The sequence below is a fragment of the Brachycentrus maculatus genome, unplaced genomic scaffold, assembly GCF_059751285.1.
Source record: "Brachycentrus maculatus isolate JH-2025_06_01 unplaced genomic scaffold, ASM5975128v1 h1tg000566l, whole genome shotgun sequence".
NCBI classification, from domain to species: domain Eukaryota; kingdom Metazoa; phylum Arthropoda; class Insecta; order Trichoptera; family Brachycentridae; genus Brachycentrus; species Brachycentrus maculatus.
In genome coordinates, this window is record NW_028281308.1 from 276,645 (window position 1) to 293,867 (window position 17,223).

The following is a 17,223-nucleotide window of genomic DNA, read 5'->3' on the forward strand; positions in this document are numbered from 1 at the left end:
GTATATATGGACAAAATTATGTTCTTTTATTATTTATATAAAGTATTTATATAGAGTCGACGGTCTTTATATAAATTAGTTAGTCTTTGCACATGATTCACCAGCTACCTGCTTTAGTCACATGCACCCAAATCAAGCAAGGATTTGTTCAGCATAGTTATATGAAACGGCTATACTACAAAATACCGTCGATTTTTTTCACTTTTTTTTTAATTGTTACCGTGTGCTGATCTTTTTTTGAAAACAGGAAATTTCGACGTCCCGAAACTTTACTTGGGGACAACGGGACAGACTTTCTAAAAACGGAACGGTCCCGTTCAATAAGGTCACTTTAGGTATGTGTATGAACATTACTTGCAACTTTTTACATTTCCAATATATGTAATACTACAGTACTTGAGTAGTATCCTTTTAATTTAAGGACAGTGTCCGTCGATGGTTGCTCCTCGTTGGTAGGATCAAGGTGGAAAAAAAACTTAATTATAAAGTCCAGGTTTAATACTTGTGAATATTTTATTGTATAACCTTTTATTATTTATTGTTTTATATCATGTAATGTAATGAGAAGTAATTAAAAATTAATTAGTAATTTAAAAAAAAATGTATTAACATGTAACTATTTCGACTCAACACAGGCTATGCCAAAAGAGCCATAATACATATGATTAAAAAACATAAAAAATGTATCTCTGTACCTAATTTTAAAAATAAAATTAAAAATTTTAAAATACTTTCATACAAATTGAGGTGTTTTTTAATAATCTCTTTATGTATTAATAAATGTGTTCTTTATTATGCGTGTTTTTTTTTAAAAATATTTCCTACGATTATTTTTCTACCACGCATTGTGTACGTTATATCTTTCTTCTCTTTCGTGTAACGAAATGTGCCTTATATAAGTCTCAATATCCTTGAAATTTCACTCTTAATTGTCGACCAATTTCCGAATCGAATTTTCCGTAAAAAAAGTAGTTAGGCCGCTGTACCTTAAACTGCCTTGTTTACTGGCGTCTTTCAAATCATTCTAATCAGTTGGCGCTACTCGTATGGTCAATTAGTACTATTTTTTTTTATCTCTTTATACTAAAAATTAATAAACGTTTCATAATATAATTAAAATATATGTACGAGTGAATTTTTGTAAAAACCTGGTAAGTAAGCATTGTACCGACTCGTACTTTTAATGTTGTTGTTGAATTATGACGGATATGCAGAAAATACTAAATTTACTGATTATACACATTAAAAGTTCTGTTGGAATTGTTTGGTATTGCATTTTGGTATTGTAAAGTCATGTTTTTATCTCAAAGATGAACTTTTATTCAGATTTAAGTCATTTTCACCCTTAAATAGTTGAAGAATTGCAGTTTTTTAAACTCTTACCACTCTGTAGGCCAGACGTTCTGGCCCGTATGATTCTCGTAGGCAGCTCCGTGGGCCACAATGTCTGGCCCGGCGCAGGTATAACTTTAATCACTGATTTCTCTATCACCCAAGTATATTCTACCAAAAAAATATTCAGATAAATACATTTAATCTTAATTAACATGGTCATACGAATTGCCAGAGTGTCCCAAATATAGGGGAACCAAAATATTTATTTTAATGGTAGAAAAACGTCGCATTTTTTGGATCAGAGTAGCTAATCAGTTACGAGAAAAAATGGTCAGAGTGGAAAGGGTTAAAATAGTTTCTACTAAAAAACTTTTTTTACATTGTAATTTTTATTGTGGTTTGCAAGTGCACTACTCGTTTGTATGTATTTCAGGATATGTCTGTCGACAGTGTGGACATCCTCCTTTTGGCGATCGGAGTGCTAAGCGTCCTCTTCCTGTACGGGAAGTGGGAGGATGGTTACTTTAGAAGGCGCGGAGTCCGGAGCTTGCCAACTAGCATACCATTCATAGGGCACATGTTGAAGGTCCTTCTGATGAAGGAACACACTCTCGCATTTACGCAGAGAATGTACAGCGCATTCCCCGGAGAGAGGTACATTATTAACATTCCCTTCCCGGTGATATGTATTTACTACAACGCGACATTAAAAATGAGAATATCAATATATAATATATTTGGACACAACATCGCTTTAAGTACTCCGATTTTTGTTTTATTATGTTGCTGGTAAGTATTGTTTTATCTACTTACGGAAGTGGTGGGTGCTCCTTCTGCCTTTTTATAATAAAGTGTTTCCTAGAATTGTATCCGTAATATACTTGTTTGTAAATGGTTACATACGGGACATTTCGACGTTCCGAAACTTTACTTGGGCACAACGGGACAGGCCATCTAAAAACGGGACGGTCCCGTTCAAAATGTGACGTTTGGTAACTTTAGCCATACTGCATATGTATTCACTAGCAGGATAATTACGTTTTTCTCCTCCATTCGGTCTACTTTTATCATTCATACATTAGGGTTGAAACCAGGACTCTGTTGTGTACGTCAATTGACATTCTGAAGGATTAATTGGTTCTAGGTATGTTGGAGTAAGACAGTTTCTAAGGGCCTCCGTGATGATTACGGACTTGGAATTATTGAAGCAAGTAACGATAAAAGATTTTGATCATTTCACTGATCACCAGGGAATTGTGGAAGAAGAAAGTGATCCCCTTTTCGCTAACAACTTATTCTCCCTTAAAGGTAACATTTGAAAATTCTTTTGAATACTCTCTCTCAATAACTAACATATATATTAATATATCAACACAAGTGAAGAAGAACATGGAAGTCTGGGTATTTTTACAGGGTTTACAACCCATCTACGGCTTGTTTAAGTGATCACTTTATTCATGCGTAACATTCATCATTCTACCCATGATTGACAATCACAAAACTCAAATTTTTGGAACTCGTATGTAAAAAAAACTGACATTCTTAACCCTTTCCACTCTAAACATTTTTTCTCATAACTAATCAGCTGCTTTGATCAAAATAAATGCGACGTTTTTCTACCATTAAAATAAATATTTTGGTTCTCTAATTTTGGGACACTCTGTCTGGCAATTCGTATGACCATGTTTATTAAGATTAACTGTATTTATCTGAAATATTTTTTGGAAGAATATACTTGAGTGATAGAGTAATCAGTGATTAAAGTTATACCTTCGCCCGGCCAGACATTGTGGCCCACGGAGCTGCCTACTAGAACGTACGGGCCAGAATATCCGGCCGACAGAGTGGTAAGAGTTAAACTGTACTGGAAAAAGGAAATAAAGATTTAAAATAAACGGATAAAGTACTCGAGTTCGCATGGGTACCTGTACTCGTACAAGTACAAGCTTTAAAAACCATCGCAAAGGCGAATGGGTCTCTTGAGAATATGCACAAAAAGCGCATAGTAATTTTTGATTTTACTGATTTTACTAATTTTCCACCCATTTGTCGTTCTGGGCTTACAATTCATTATCTCACACCTACAGACGATGATGGTCCTACATCCTAGCAGCCTGAGTGACGTTTCTTGTCGCGGGACGGCTGATGTGGTCGCAAAGCGCTATCTAGGTACTCTGCGACCATATCGGCGACAGGGTGTGGTGTGTTAAAAATATACTTAAATGCACTTAATACGTTGCACACACTGTATGTTCAGGTCAGAAGTGGCGGGACATGAGGTCGACCCTGAGTCCGGCCTTCACCAGCGCCAAGATGAGAGGAATGTTCGACTTTGTAGCTCGCTGCGGGGAGCAAATGGCCAACTTCTACATGGAGCAGGCCAACAAACCAGGAAACAAAGGTGTGTTATAGTGTGAGGTAGATGTGCTTGGAGTTGGAACGAATGCAGAGTGTAAGGGAGCATTATCTTTATCTATTATGGAGGTCACCACACCCTGAATGGTAGAAAAGTGTGCGGTAGATGTACCTGCAGTGCAGAGTGTATGGGAGCACTGCCCGCAGAATGGAGATCAGACTACTCCCTGAATGGTAGAACAGTGTACGGTAGATGTACCTGCAGTGCAGAGTGTAAGGGAGCACTGCCCGCAGAATGGAGGTCAGACTACTCCCCGATTGGTAGAACAGTGTACGGTAGATGTACCCGCAGTGCAGAGTGTAAGGGAGCACTGCCCGCAGAATGGAGGTCAGACTACTCCCTGAATGGTAGAACAGTGTACGGTAGATGTACCTGCAGTGCAGAGTGTAAGGGAGCACTGCCCGCAGAATGGAGGTCAGACTACTCCCTGAATGGTAGAACAGTGTACGGTAGATGTACCTGCAGTGCAGAGTGTAAGGGAGCACTGCCCGCAGAATGGAGGTCAGACTACTCCCTGAATGGTAGAACAGTGTACGGTAGATGTACCCGCAGTGCAGAGTGTAAGGGAGCACTGCCCGCAGAATGGAGGTCAGACTACTCCCTGAATGGTAGAACAGTGTACGGTAGATGTACCTGCAGTGCAGAGTGTAAGGGAGCACTGCCCGCAGAATGGAGGTCAGACTACTCCCTGAATGGTAGAACAGTGTACGGTAGATGTACCTGCAGTGCAGAGTGTAAGGGAGCACTGCCCGCAGAATGGAGGTCAGACTACTCCCTGAATGGTAGAACAGTGTACGGTAGATGTACCTGCAGTGCAGAGTGTAAGGGAGCACTGCCCGCAGAATGGAGGTCAGACTACTCCCTGAATGGTAGAACAGTGTACGGTAGATGTACCTGCAGTGCAGAGTGTAAGGGAGCACTGCCCGCAGAATGGAGGTCAGACTACTCCCTGAATGGTAGAACAGTGTACGGTAGATGTACCTGCAGTGCAGAGTGTAAGGGAGCACTGCCCGCAGAATGGAGGTCAGACTACTCGCTGAATGGTAGAACAGTGTACGGTAGATGTACCTGCAGTGCAGAGTGTAAGGGAGCACTACCCGCAGAATGGAGGTCAGACTACTCCCCGAATGATAGAACAGTGTACGGTAGATGTACCTGCAGTGCAGAGTGTAAGGGAGCACTGCCCGCAGAATGGAGGTCAGACTACTCCCTGAATGGTAGAACAGTGTACGATAGATGTACCTGCAGTGCAGAGTGTAAGGGAGCACTGCCCGCAGAATGGAGGTCAGACTACTCCCTGAATGATAGAACAGTGTTTTGTAGATGTACTTATATACTAAATACTGTGTTTATTGTTTCAGCTAAAGGATTAGTCGAAGTCGAGATGAAGAATGCTTTCACCAGATACACAAATGATGTGATAGCCACAACAGCTTTCGGCCTGGAAGTGAATTCCCTGAAAGATGAAAACAATTACTTTTACACGATGGGGAAGGAAGCCAGCAACTTCTCGGGAGTTCAGTTGCTCAAATTCTTTATGATGTTTATTGCCCCCAAAGTATTAGTGGTGAGAAAATTAAGAATTAAGTATTATTAGAATACTTGTCAGCCTCCGTAGTGTAATGGTCAGCGCGCTCGGCTACCATTCTGGAGGTCCCGGGTTCGATTCCCAAGGGGGGTAAAATAAATATAAGTAATTTTTTTCACTGTAATATTAATTCAATATTACCCTGGACCGGTACCTGAAGCGGAGGGCTGATCACCTTTCCTTCATGTGTAAACGATCAAGATAACACTGCGTTTATATGACGCAGTGCCCTATGCACCATTGGGGTGCGGATAAGGGTTTTATTATTTTTATTTTTATTATTAGAATTAGTAGTGTGAAGGTACGATAAGTTAGATTAAGTTAGACTATTCCAGGTTGAGTTAAGGTAGCTTAGGTTAAAAAGTCGTACCATACAAAAATAATTTTAAAAAAAACACAAAACAAAGAGGCGAATTTTTAATAAACTCTTTCATAGGTATCCTCTCTTACAGTCTCTTTTAGACTTAGTACCTTCTTAGAATTAGTAATGTGAAGGTACAATAAGTTAGATGAAGTCAAGCGAGTCCAAGTTGAGTAGAGGAAGCTTAGGTAAAAAAGTCGCACCAAAAAAAAGAAAAAAAAAGTAAGTAAAAAGTAAATTTTAAATAAGCTCTTTAAGAGGTTATACTCTCTTAAAGTCTCTTTGAGAGTTTAGAAGGTGCTCGTTAAATATTATTTTACCAGTTCATTGATGCCTCGCATAACGTACTTTATTCGTTCCAGGAGCAAGTTCGTACGAAACCCAATAATATAATAAATACATGTTAAAAATATTTGTTCTGTAGCATACATAGAATTTGGTAACTAACATTAAAAAAAATGCTCAGGTTTTTTTATGTTTTTGTTAAATTTTCTAAAAAAAATTAGGTGTCAAAAGTCTGCGTAATCGGAGGGCATGTATGACTAGATGTATGGATGAAAAAATATATGGACCGGAAAGGGTTAAAAATAATATTCGCAACTAGTTGGTAAAATAAAATTGCTTTGCAAGAGAGGTCTGTCAGGAAGCCTAGATACTCTTGTACCAGATATCGCCCACTCCTTTCATGAACGTCATAAATCAAAAAACTCGATTTTTCAGGAGAACGTTTTTAAAGTTTAAAAATATCATACAATGCATTAAAAATAAATATCAAGCCACTTATTAAACTTTTTAATATGCAACAGATCTTTTTAGGTAAAACCTGAAGGTTTTTTGTACATTCAAAAAATATTTAGTATATTTGAAAAAAAAAAAATATAACTTTTTTTTCAAAATGCAAAAACAATACTTTCTGCCCTGTATCGGTAAATATTAAGTTAAAAAATGCCTCTTTTGCTGGGATATAGTACATTTTCTGAGCATTCCAAAAACATGCACAACTAAAAATTGTCGATTTTTGATTTATGACGTTCTTGAAAGGAGTGAGCGATATGGGAATGCAGTTAGGAGAGCTTTCAATCACTGATTGGAAGCGTTTACTTGTACTTTCAGTGGCTGAATATCCCCTTCATGAGCAGAAGGGTTCAGAAGTTCTTCAGGGAGTTGGTTCAGGACACAATGCAGCAGAGAGAAGAGAAGAATATTGTCAGACCGGACATGATACACCTGCTGATGGAAGCTAAAAAGGGTTCTTTGAAGCATGAAGCTATCGCGGAAGACACTAGCGAAGCTGGATTTTCAGCTGTGGAAGAATCACATATAGGAAGAGAAAATGTTAAAAGAAGTATGTACATAGATTTATACTGTTTTTTTTTGTGCGTCACTTTATGGAAACGAATATAGAATCACAAATTCTAAGTCACAGAAACAATTTCAAACAAATTTCAAATGTACCGTGTCTTGAAATTGATTATTTAATATATCTAGTGGTTCCAAAAATTCAAGTGGTGTGGTTGTCAATGAAGGGTGAATGTTGGACGGGTGTAAAGTTATAACTTTAACTAACAAAACGATGTATGATAGATGTTCAAATAGTTAAATAAGGAAGGAATGCAAAGCTGAGACAAGCATTATCGATAAAATTAAGAAAGGTGTGCTGAGATGGTTTGGACACGTGGAACGAATGAGTGAGGAAAGAACGGTCAAACAATTTTATGAGGCGAATGTAATTGCAAAAAGGAGCAGAGGAAGACCGAAAAAAACTTGGGACGGTCAAGTATGCCAAATACTTGAAAGTGGTCAGGTTAGGAGTCGAAAAAATCGGCTGGTATGTATGAAGAGATACATGAACGTGGAAGAGGCGAAGAATGTTTTCAAGGACAGAGCGGTGTGGCGTTCTATTCTCTCTGCCTACCACTGCGGGGAAGCAGCGTGATGGTTATTCAGTTAAATAGTTAATATATATATATATATATATATATATATATATATATATATATATATATATATATATATATATATATATATATATATATATATATATATATATATATATATATATACGTCTCGCCCATTGCTACTTGAATCTTGCTACGCGATCCATGATATCCGCTATTCTGTATCTGCTCCTAATGTCTTAATTTCTTATTTATATGTTTATATTAATATTACATTCATTTAATTATTTTTCAAAACATACATAAGTCAGAAATTTAATATTCCCAACGAGTCATTTCTATTTCTCATTTTGGGACATGGGATTAAGGTTAACAAGACTGGAACACAAATAATATACAAAAAAGATTTTTATTTAAATTACCAAAACTGATACATGGCAAAATATAAAAAAAACTAAACAGGGATAATAAATAGGCATACGAAGCATATTTTAAAGAAATAAATCTAAAGAGATAAGGAAAGAAGCATATTTAAAATAAACATAGGAGGAAACATAAAAAATTAGAAAATATAAAAAAAATAAGATAATAACAAAATAAGAAAATATGACTAATCACTACATATATATGTTTTCACTTTAATATTATTTTTTGACATCTCATCAAAGATGAAGAAGAATATGGAAGTCTGGGCATTTACGGGGCTTACGACCGTCATAGGCTGGTTTAAGTGATCACTTTACACACGTGTAACATTCACCAATTCTACCCATTATTGACAACCACACTACTCAAATTCTTGGAAGTTCTATATATATGAACCAATTTAGAAACCTTGTTCATGAATCACTAGAACTTCACTAGAGACATCTATTGGTGAGATGTAAAGAAGCTTTTTATTAAGCTTTTTATGAAAATAACTCCTGTAATTGGAGATAATCCAGATTTTGTGAACAAGTATTTGGACACACTCAAAATGTTGTATATATATCTTTCCATAAAGTATTTTTTCTGATCATTTATTTTAGATCCCCGAATGGGTTCTATTTTATATATCGCTCACTCCTTTCAAGAACGTCATAAATCAAAATTCGTCAATTTTCAGTTGTGCTGTTTTCGGAATGCCCAGAAAATGTACTATATCCCAGCAAAAGCGGCATATTTTTAACTTAATATTTAACCGCTACAGGGCAGAAAGTGTTGTTTTTGCATTTTTAAGAAAAGGTATTGTTTCATTATATTTTTAAATAAACTAAATATTTTTCAAATGGAGAAAAAACCTTCAGGTTTTACCTAAAACGATCTGTGGCACAGTAAAAAGTTCAATAAGTGGCTTGATATTTATTTTTAATACATTGTGTTACATTTTTAAACTTTAAAAACGATCTCCTGAAAAATCAAGTTCTTTGATTTATGACGTTCTTGAAAGGAGTGAGCGATACGTCAGGTAGCTGGTTAATTTGGGTAGAGGCAATATATTTTAAGGACCTTACTCCAAATTTAGTAGTTTTTATCGGCTCCACATGTATTTTGTTATGTCCTCCTGTATTATGATTATGAATTTCTTTATGATGTTATGATATGTTTATTTTAATAATTCAGGGCATAAAACTCGTTCGTCGGTCTTCCAGAGTACGGTATCCACACTCTGCAGGCATATTTTTTCATCACAAATCTTATTTTCCAGAATGGACCGACGATGAACTGACCGCCCAGGCGGTGCTGTTCTTCGTGGCCGGCTTCGACACGTCTTCCACCCTTCTGTGCTTCCTCACCCACGAGCTAGCTCTTCATCCGGACATACAGAAGAAGCTGCAGAAGGAGGTGGACGTAGTAGCCGCCTCCAGTGGGCAAGGCGGCATCTCCTACAGTCATTTGCAAGGCATGAAGTACATGGACATGGTTGTATCAGGTATAGTTTACTTCCCTTTACTGTGCCAAAAAAAACCACGCGTTCCGGTGCTGTGTAGTCAATTCTTCTTCTTCTTCCACCCCTTATCCACACCCGATGGTGCATAGGGCACTGCATCATTTAAACGCAGTGTTATCTTGACCGTTAACACATGAAGAAAAGGTGATCAGCCCTCCGCTTCAGGTAATATTGAATAAATACTGGAGTAAAAAAAAACACTTTTAGTTGACCTCCCTGAAAATCGAGCCCGGGACCTCCAGTACGATAGTCGAGCGTGCTGACCATTACACTACGGAGGGGGACAAAATCGTTCATTGAAAGCGAACGATTTAAAATCTGAAAAAAGGCATTCATAGATGATAAGCTATATTGATTATTATTTCGAGAAATAAAAATACTTTGTGTTCTGATCCACTCACATTTTTATTAACCAACTAGTTTCGGCAACAACCTGTTGCCCTCTTCAGGGTTTCATTTATTACTGAAGAGGGTAACAGGTTGTTGCCGAAACTAGTTGGTCAATAAAAATGTGAGTGGATCAGAACACAAAGTATTTTTATTTCTCGAAATAATATATCAATATGATCCACAAAGTTAATGCTTTCAATATTCAAAACATATATTGATTATATTTGAAGTCGAAAGGGATGTTTATTGAACTTTTATACCTGAAAACATGATAAAATCATCGACTCACGCTTACAAACGAGCAATAAAACCACCTCGCTTGGCTGCCCGAAAGCTACTTTTAAAATGTGCCCGATAAGTGATAATTGTTAATAAAAATTCATTCAATGGGTAAATATATTATGGAGGAATATCTAAAATCTGAACTTATTATTTATTACATTTATTACACATTTATCGAGATATAAGTTTCATAGCTTATTGCGCGAAGACCCTTCTCTGCATGGACGGAATGGATAGAAATAAATATGCATTCCGAAAGGGTTCAGAGCTTATTGCGCAAAGACCCTTCTTAGGGCCACTGCATGGATGGATATATTCATCCCAAAAGGGTTTCAGAGCTTTTGTCACATAATTCCTTTTTTGTTCTAGAAACCTTGCGTTATTGGCCTCCGGGACCATTTATTGACAGAAAGTGTGTTAAAGGTTATTCTCTTCCTCCGCCAAACAACGAATGTAAAACACCATTTAAGGTACGTATACCTATTATTTATTTCTCACCTGATGGCGCTACAATAAGCCTTATTTCGAAACGTATCGAAAATCGTACCGACATGCGAAAGGTTCCGAGGCCATCACACATATACAGGTTTAAAGAGTTAATGCAATATGGATGCTCAATAATGGGCAGAATGCCTATGTATGAATTACCCCATGTTAGAAAATCCCCATATAAGAATTTTAATTCGGTAACTTTAGTATTATAAGAGCTACTTCATGTTATTGTTGTCTTAAAAATAAAATATACTAAAAAAATTCTTCCTTCTTTCCTTTTTTTTATTTTCATCTTCAAATCGTAAAATATTTCAAAATATTTTTTTCTATGAAAAGCACAATCAGTCATTACCGCGAGTTCAACGTGCTTATATAACAGCACGATTTTTTTGTCTGCTGGCGACATGTTTTTTCTTTCACTCTAGTAAATGTGGTACTACGCGAAAGCGAGACAACTTTACTAGTTGCCTTTCGTTTGATCCGATATCCGGCTCTCATTCAGTCGATGAGCGACGGCGTGTTGGAACGGACGTACCGCCTATGGCTCGTCAGTGGAGGATTTGTACATCCTGCGAGCCGCGTACTACGATTTCCACACACTGGGGTCTTTTGGTGCCCCGCTTTGGGTCACGTGTAGTTTTTGGATGATCAGTACGGAAAATTTCAAAATGGTATTTATGGACTTGTTTTCCAGATGAATCCGGGAGACACGTTGATAATGCCGATAGGGGGAATCCACCATGACCCGCGCTATTACAAGAACCCACGAATATTCGATCCAGAAAGGTTTTCGGATGAAAACAAAGATAGCATCGTTCCATTTTCATATATCCCCTTTGGTATGGGACCGAGAAACTGCATCGGTAAGTCAATCACTTCTGTATGTGACCGAGCTCGTTTCTCGTCTTTTATTGCCATAAATGCATTTGAGGAAGAATTTGACTGGGTAATGTCCGCTAGTATTTTCTTTTGTCTCACGAAGTTCTGAATAAAATACAATTCCGATACAATATCATGACTCGAGTCAGGCTTTTTTTAAGTTTTATAGCCTGTGCCTACTCATGAGTGAATGTATTTTTTCGCAAAATATAAATGGGCGCCCATAGGCAAATATCTCATAAATTACCATAACTGCAATGCACAATGAGTGCTCATTACTAACTAACTAACTAGCTAACCATCACGCCGCTTCCCCGCAGGGGTAGGCAGAGAGAATAGAGCGCCACACCACTCTCTCCTTACAAACATTCTTCGCCTCTTCCACGTTCATGCATCTCCTCATACATACCCGCCGATTGTTACGACTCCCCATTCACTTAGCTCGACGAGTGTTTGACTATGAAAATAACGATTTTACAATAGGTATTATTCCACGGAATAATTAATTCTCGCCACTTGAGAATCCACCCCTGCGGTGGGGTGCAAGTAACAGGGTCGGATGATTTATCTTGCCGCGACGGTGGCGGGAAAATATACTGGCGGTTAATTAAAAGTGTGTCATTTCGGGTCGCATCCATTTAAAATTAACAAAAATCATTCTCAAATAGGCAAATCTGATGTTAAAATATCCAAATTGATGAAATTATGGTACAATATCAAAGATAAAACGTTCTGATTTGGTACTTTTTTATTATGATCACTATCCTGAATCCTGACCCAATGGTATCCCCATCATCATCATCATCATCAAACTATCATCTGCACCCAACGGTGCATAGGGCATGATATAAACGCAGTGTTATCTTGATCGTTAACACACGAAGAAAAGGCCTTCCACTTCAGGTACTAGTCCAAGATAATATTGAATAAATATATACCTGACCACTTTCAAGTATTTGGCATTCCTGATCGTGCCATGCTTTTCTCGGTCTTCCTCTGCTTCTCTTCCCACTAACATTCGCCTCATAAATTTATTTTACCGTTCTTTCGTCACTCATTCGTTCCACATGTCCAAACCATCTCAACACACCTTTCTTAATTTTATCAATAATGCTTATCTCAGCTTTGCACTTCTTCCTTATTTCACTATTCGCACATCTGTCACACATCGTTTTGTCGCACATTCTTCTGAGAGATCGCATTTCGACTGCATTCAGTCTACTTTCATCCTTCTTTTGCCAACTCCATGTTTCACTTCCATACATTAGAGTTGGAACCAGGATTACTCATTGCTATGTTTGCTTATTACTATGATTTTCTTATTTCAGGTTCTAGATTTGCGCTCATGGAAACAAAAGCCGTAATATATCATCTCTTGCTGAAATTCGACTTTGTCAAAACAGCAAAAACTGAGGATCCGATCCAACTGGCGGCGGATACATTCAACTTGAATTCCAAGAATGGCTTTTGGGTGGGACTGAAACCAAGAAGCTTATAATTACATCGTTATAACTAATAATTACTTGAAATAAACTGTTATAAATTTTTAAAAGCGAAATCTTAACTGTAGTCCTGTATTATGGAGTCCTGTACCAATCCGTATGTATGGAAGTGAACCATAAGAATAATGAAAGGAGACTGAATGCAGTCAGAATGTGATTATCAGTAAGGCAAATGATACATGATAAAATGTTTCCAATGGTGAAATGAGGAAAGAAGGCTAAGATTTATTGAGGTTATTAAGATTTTTTTTGACAGATAGTATCTATAAAATGAAGAAAGGTGTGTTTAGATGGTTTGGACACTTGGAACGAATGAGTGAGAAAAGAACGTTAAAAAAATCTTTGGCTGAAAGGTTTTTATTTAGCTTAACTGATTAAACTGCGCCATTCACTCTCCTCCTTTATCTATATCAATCTCTCCATCCCAAGGAAACATACTTCCCAAACATACGAAACCATCTACCTGTTCCAAAATGTACCCATTTACCGCTATTTTTAGACGTAGATTCATTTTTTTCGAAAATCTTGACTTAAGATTTGCTGCGCATGCAACAGCATATTACTTTTTGTACATATTATTCCCAGCGCCTGCAGAGCAGACCTACAGGACTCTATTATCAGCGAGAAGCATAGCATCGTCACCATACAAAGGCAACAGACAGCCAAATCTATCATATTAACTTAATATTCAATACTTTCAGTATATTTATCTGTTGCAAAAATATTACACCAAAAGAAAGTAATGATACCATCAAGTTTACTAATCATTATCAGAACCACATGTGGATAGAAAACAGTTACGGTAAAGGTATATGTTATTTTCCTTTATATATATATATATATATATATATATATATATATATATATATATATATATATATATATATATATATATATATATATATATATATATATACATATATTTTTTTTATTTTTATTTTTTATTTTATTTTATTGGAAGGAAGAACAACAGTTACAATATATGATACATACAGAATACAAAAAATAAAATCATGAGTACCAATTATAGTTCTTCACAACTATACATAAGAGAGGTCTATATAAAGGAAGAGACATGAGACAAGGATGGGATAAAGAGAAAAGGAGATGGCAGTGATAGGAAAGAAAGAAAAGGAAAGGACAGGGAATAGAATTACTTTTTTAGATTTATAAGATTTCGAACAATTTAGCTTTAAATTTTGAAAGATTGGAGTAGAACATATCAAGGTCGGTACAACATTCATTAAATTTCCCACAACTTCGATAAATAAAGGAATTTTTTGAATAGTTCTTTGTTGGTGCTGGATTATAAAAGGTATGACTATGCCTATTGATTCTAATTGGACAGTGAAAAGGTATCTGCGCAAGAAGATAGGGGCTCTCAGTCATATTATTTATAACTTTATACAAAAAACATAAATCTGATATATTCCTACGTTTACTAAGTGAAGATAATTTATGGAAGGCTAAAGATTCTTCGTAAGAGTTGAAACTTAAATGAAGCTTACCATCCAACATTTTTAGAAATTTATTTATATATATATATATATATATATATATATATATATATATATATATATATATATATATATATATATATATATATATTTATTTATTTATATATATATATATATATATATATATATATATATATATATATATATATATATATATATATATATATATATATATATATATATATATATACAGTGGTACCTCGACATACGAGTTTAATTCGTTCCGCAACCTTGCTCGTATCTTGAATTACTCATATCTCAAAGCAAATTTCCCCATACAAAACAATTGAACTACCATTAATCCGTTCCAACCTCCAAAATGTCACCCCCAGTTATTTTTGTTACGTGGTTTTGAATAATAAAATCGTATTTATAAATATCAAATATTTATTGCACAAAAACAAAAAAGAGAATGTAAAGAAATAAATTAGATATCCTCACTGGTCTTTGCCTTTTTCGCTACATTTTTCTCGCTTTCACCTGTAGGCCGTTTAGAAAAAAAAAAGTCCAAGGAGGTTTGTTTCTTCCTCCCTCTCAGAATGTTCTGGAAATGAGTTAGGCAAGTGTCATTAAAAAGGTCAGATGCACGACCTGTTGCAACTTTTTCTGGGTGTTTTTTTCCACGAACTGTGAAACTCTCATATATGAACATATATATATATTTAAATATATATATATATATATATATATATATATATATATATATATATATATATATATATATATATATATATATATATATATATATATATATATATATATATATATATATATATATATATATATATATATATATATATATATATATATATATATATATATATATATATATATATATATATATATATATATATATATATATATATATATATATATATATATATATATATATATATATATATATATATATATATATATATATATATATATATATATATATATATATATATATATATATATATATATATATATTTATATATATATATATATATATATATATATATATATATATATATATATAAATATAAATATATATATATATATATATATATATATATATATATATATATATATATATATATATATATATATATATATATATATATATAAATATGTATATATATATATATTTATATATATATATATAATATTCATCATAAATATTTCTAGTATATATATATATTTTTTTTCTTTTTTAATAACCTAACGTCCAAGTGACTCTGAAATCTAGCTACGGCTTATGCAACACCGTTTATCATCTCCCTACTCAGGCTTCAACTTTATAAGTTTCATAGCCTATGCCTACTCGTGAGTGGATTTATTCTTTATGTTAAAAGTTACTGTAATTTCATGTAATTCATGAGTGAAAATTCTAGGCAAAAACACTCGCGCTAGTATATATTAACATTGGGTGAAACACTTAAGTAACTCTGCTAAAATTGGTAAAAACCGAATAACGGACTTTTTGCTTACATTTCGAAATAATTATCGATTATCTGTAACAATATGAAGGGTATCGATAGATTATGCCATCAATTTAAAGAAACAAGAGTTGAAAAGGGTATTTTTACATGCAATAGACAAATAATTTGCTGTGTAATGTAATGTAAAATGTCAAACAATAATTCACTGATATGGCAAAACTCTCCTAACTTCTTTAAGTATTTTAGGGTATGATTTTTAGAGTATTTTGTATTATAATTTATTATTTTCCACTTGTTTATGTTGTAAAGTAGGTAAATAAGCTTTGAACTATTTTTTTTTAAATTTAGACATGATTATATTTTCTATTTTTTTAAACGTGGGTTCATTCTTAATTTTATAAGCAAGTTTTACCCTATACCGGTCCCATACAAGTAATTTCATATATATGTTGCTTCGAAATTTGGTAACAATGTATTGAATTTAATGTCACTTAAATCACCAAACAACTGACATTTTCACTCAAAAGGAGCACAAAACAATTTCTCGTTTATTGGTCTGAGCTTTTCTGGTAACGTGTGCAGGAAGTGCCCGCAAATGTGCTGATGTTCCTCAACTTGACCCACCCACCCCTTAAACACTCTAATACTGGTCTAAAATCATGACGTTTGGATAAAAAAATTATAAATATTGGTTGGAATCCAAACTGGCATTGACATCGAAAATCACGAAAAATTAAACTTTGACGTTTTTATATCTGGCTTACGTGAACACGAGTAATCACACGCTGAGCATTGAACGAAGGGTAAGAAGGCGTTTCATCCTCTTCCTTTTTTTTCGAACCCTTATCCGCACCGCAATGGTGCATAGGGCACTGCATCATATTAACGCAGTGTTATCTTGATCCTTAACATTCGAAAGAAAGGTGATCAGCCTTCCACTTCAGGTACCAGTCCAGGGTAATGTTGAATAAATATAAAAATGAAAAAATCACTTATATTTATTAGACCCCCCTCTGCGAATCGAACCCAGGACCTCCAGAACGGTAGCCAAGCGAGCTGACCATTACACTGCGGAGGCTGACTTCCTTCTTACCCTCATGGAAATCGGTAGAAGGGTATTATAAGAAATGCATTTCTTGAATGGATAGCATTAATATTTTATTGATGGTTTTTATCGATAGCGCGATTGTGATTTTTGTAGGATTTATG

The 17,223-nt window shown here is 34.9% G+C and overlaps 1 protein-coding gene across 1 annotated transcript; it reads left to right on the forward strand.

Annotated features, from left to right (window-relative positions):
* The first annotated feature begins 1,016 nt into the window (after positions 1-1,016).
* Positions 1,017-13,123, forward strand: LOC148301386 (cytochrome P450 9e2-like). Its single transcript, XM_088273282.1, has 10 exons — positions 1,017-1,151; positions 1,769-1,989; positions 2,480-2,643; positions 3,593-3,736; positions 5,113-5,318; positions 6,814-7,045; positions 9,286-9,510; positions 10,570-10,670; positions 11,387-11,555; positions 12,900-13,123. The coding sequence occupies exons 2-10, from the start codon at positions 1,772-1,774 to the stop codon at positions 13,067-13,069; spliced, it is 1,629 nt and encodes a 542-aa protein (XP_088129408.1). The 5' UTR covers positions 1,017-1,151; positions 1,769-1,771; the 3' UTR covers positions 13,070-13,123.
* The last annotated feature ends 4,100 nt before the right edge of the window (positions 13,124-17,223 follow it).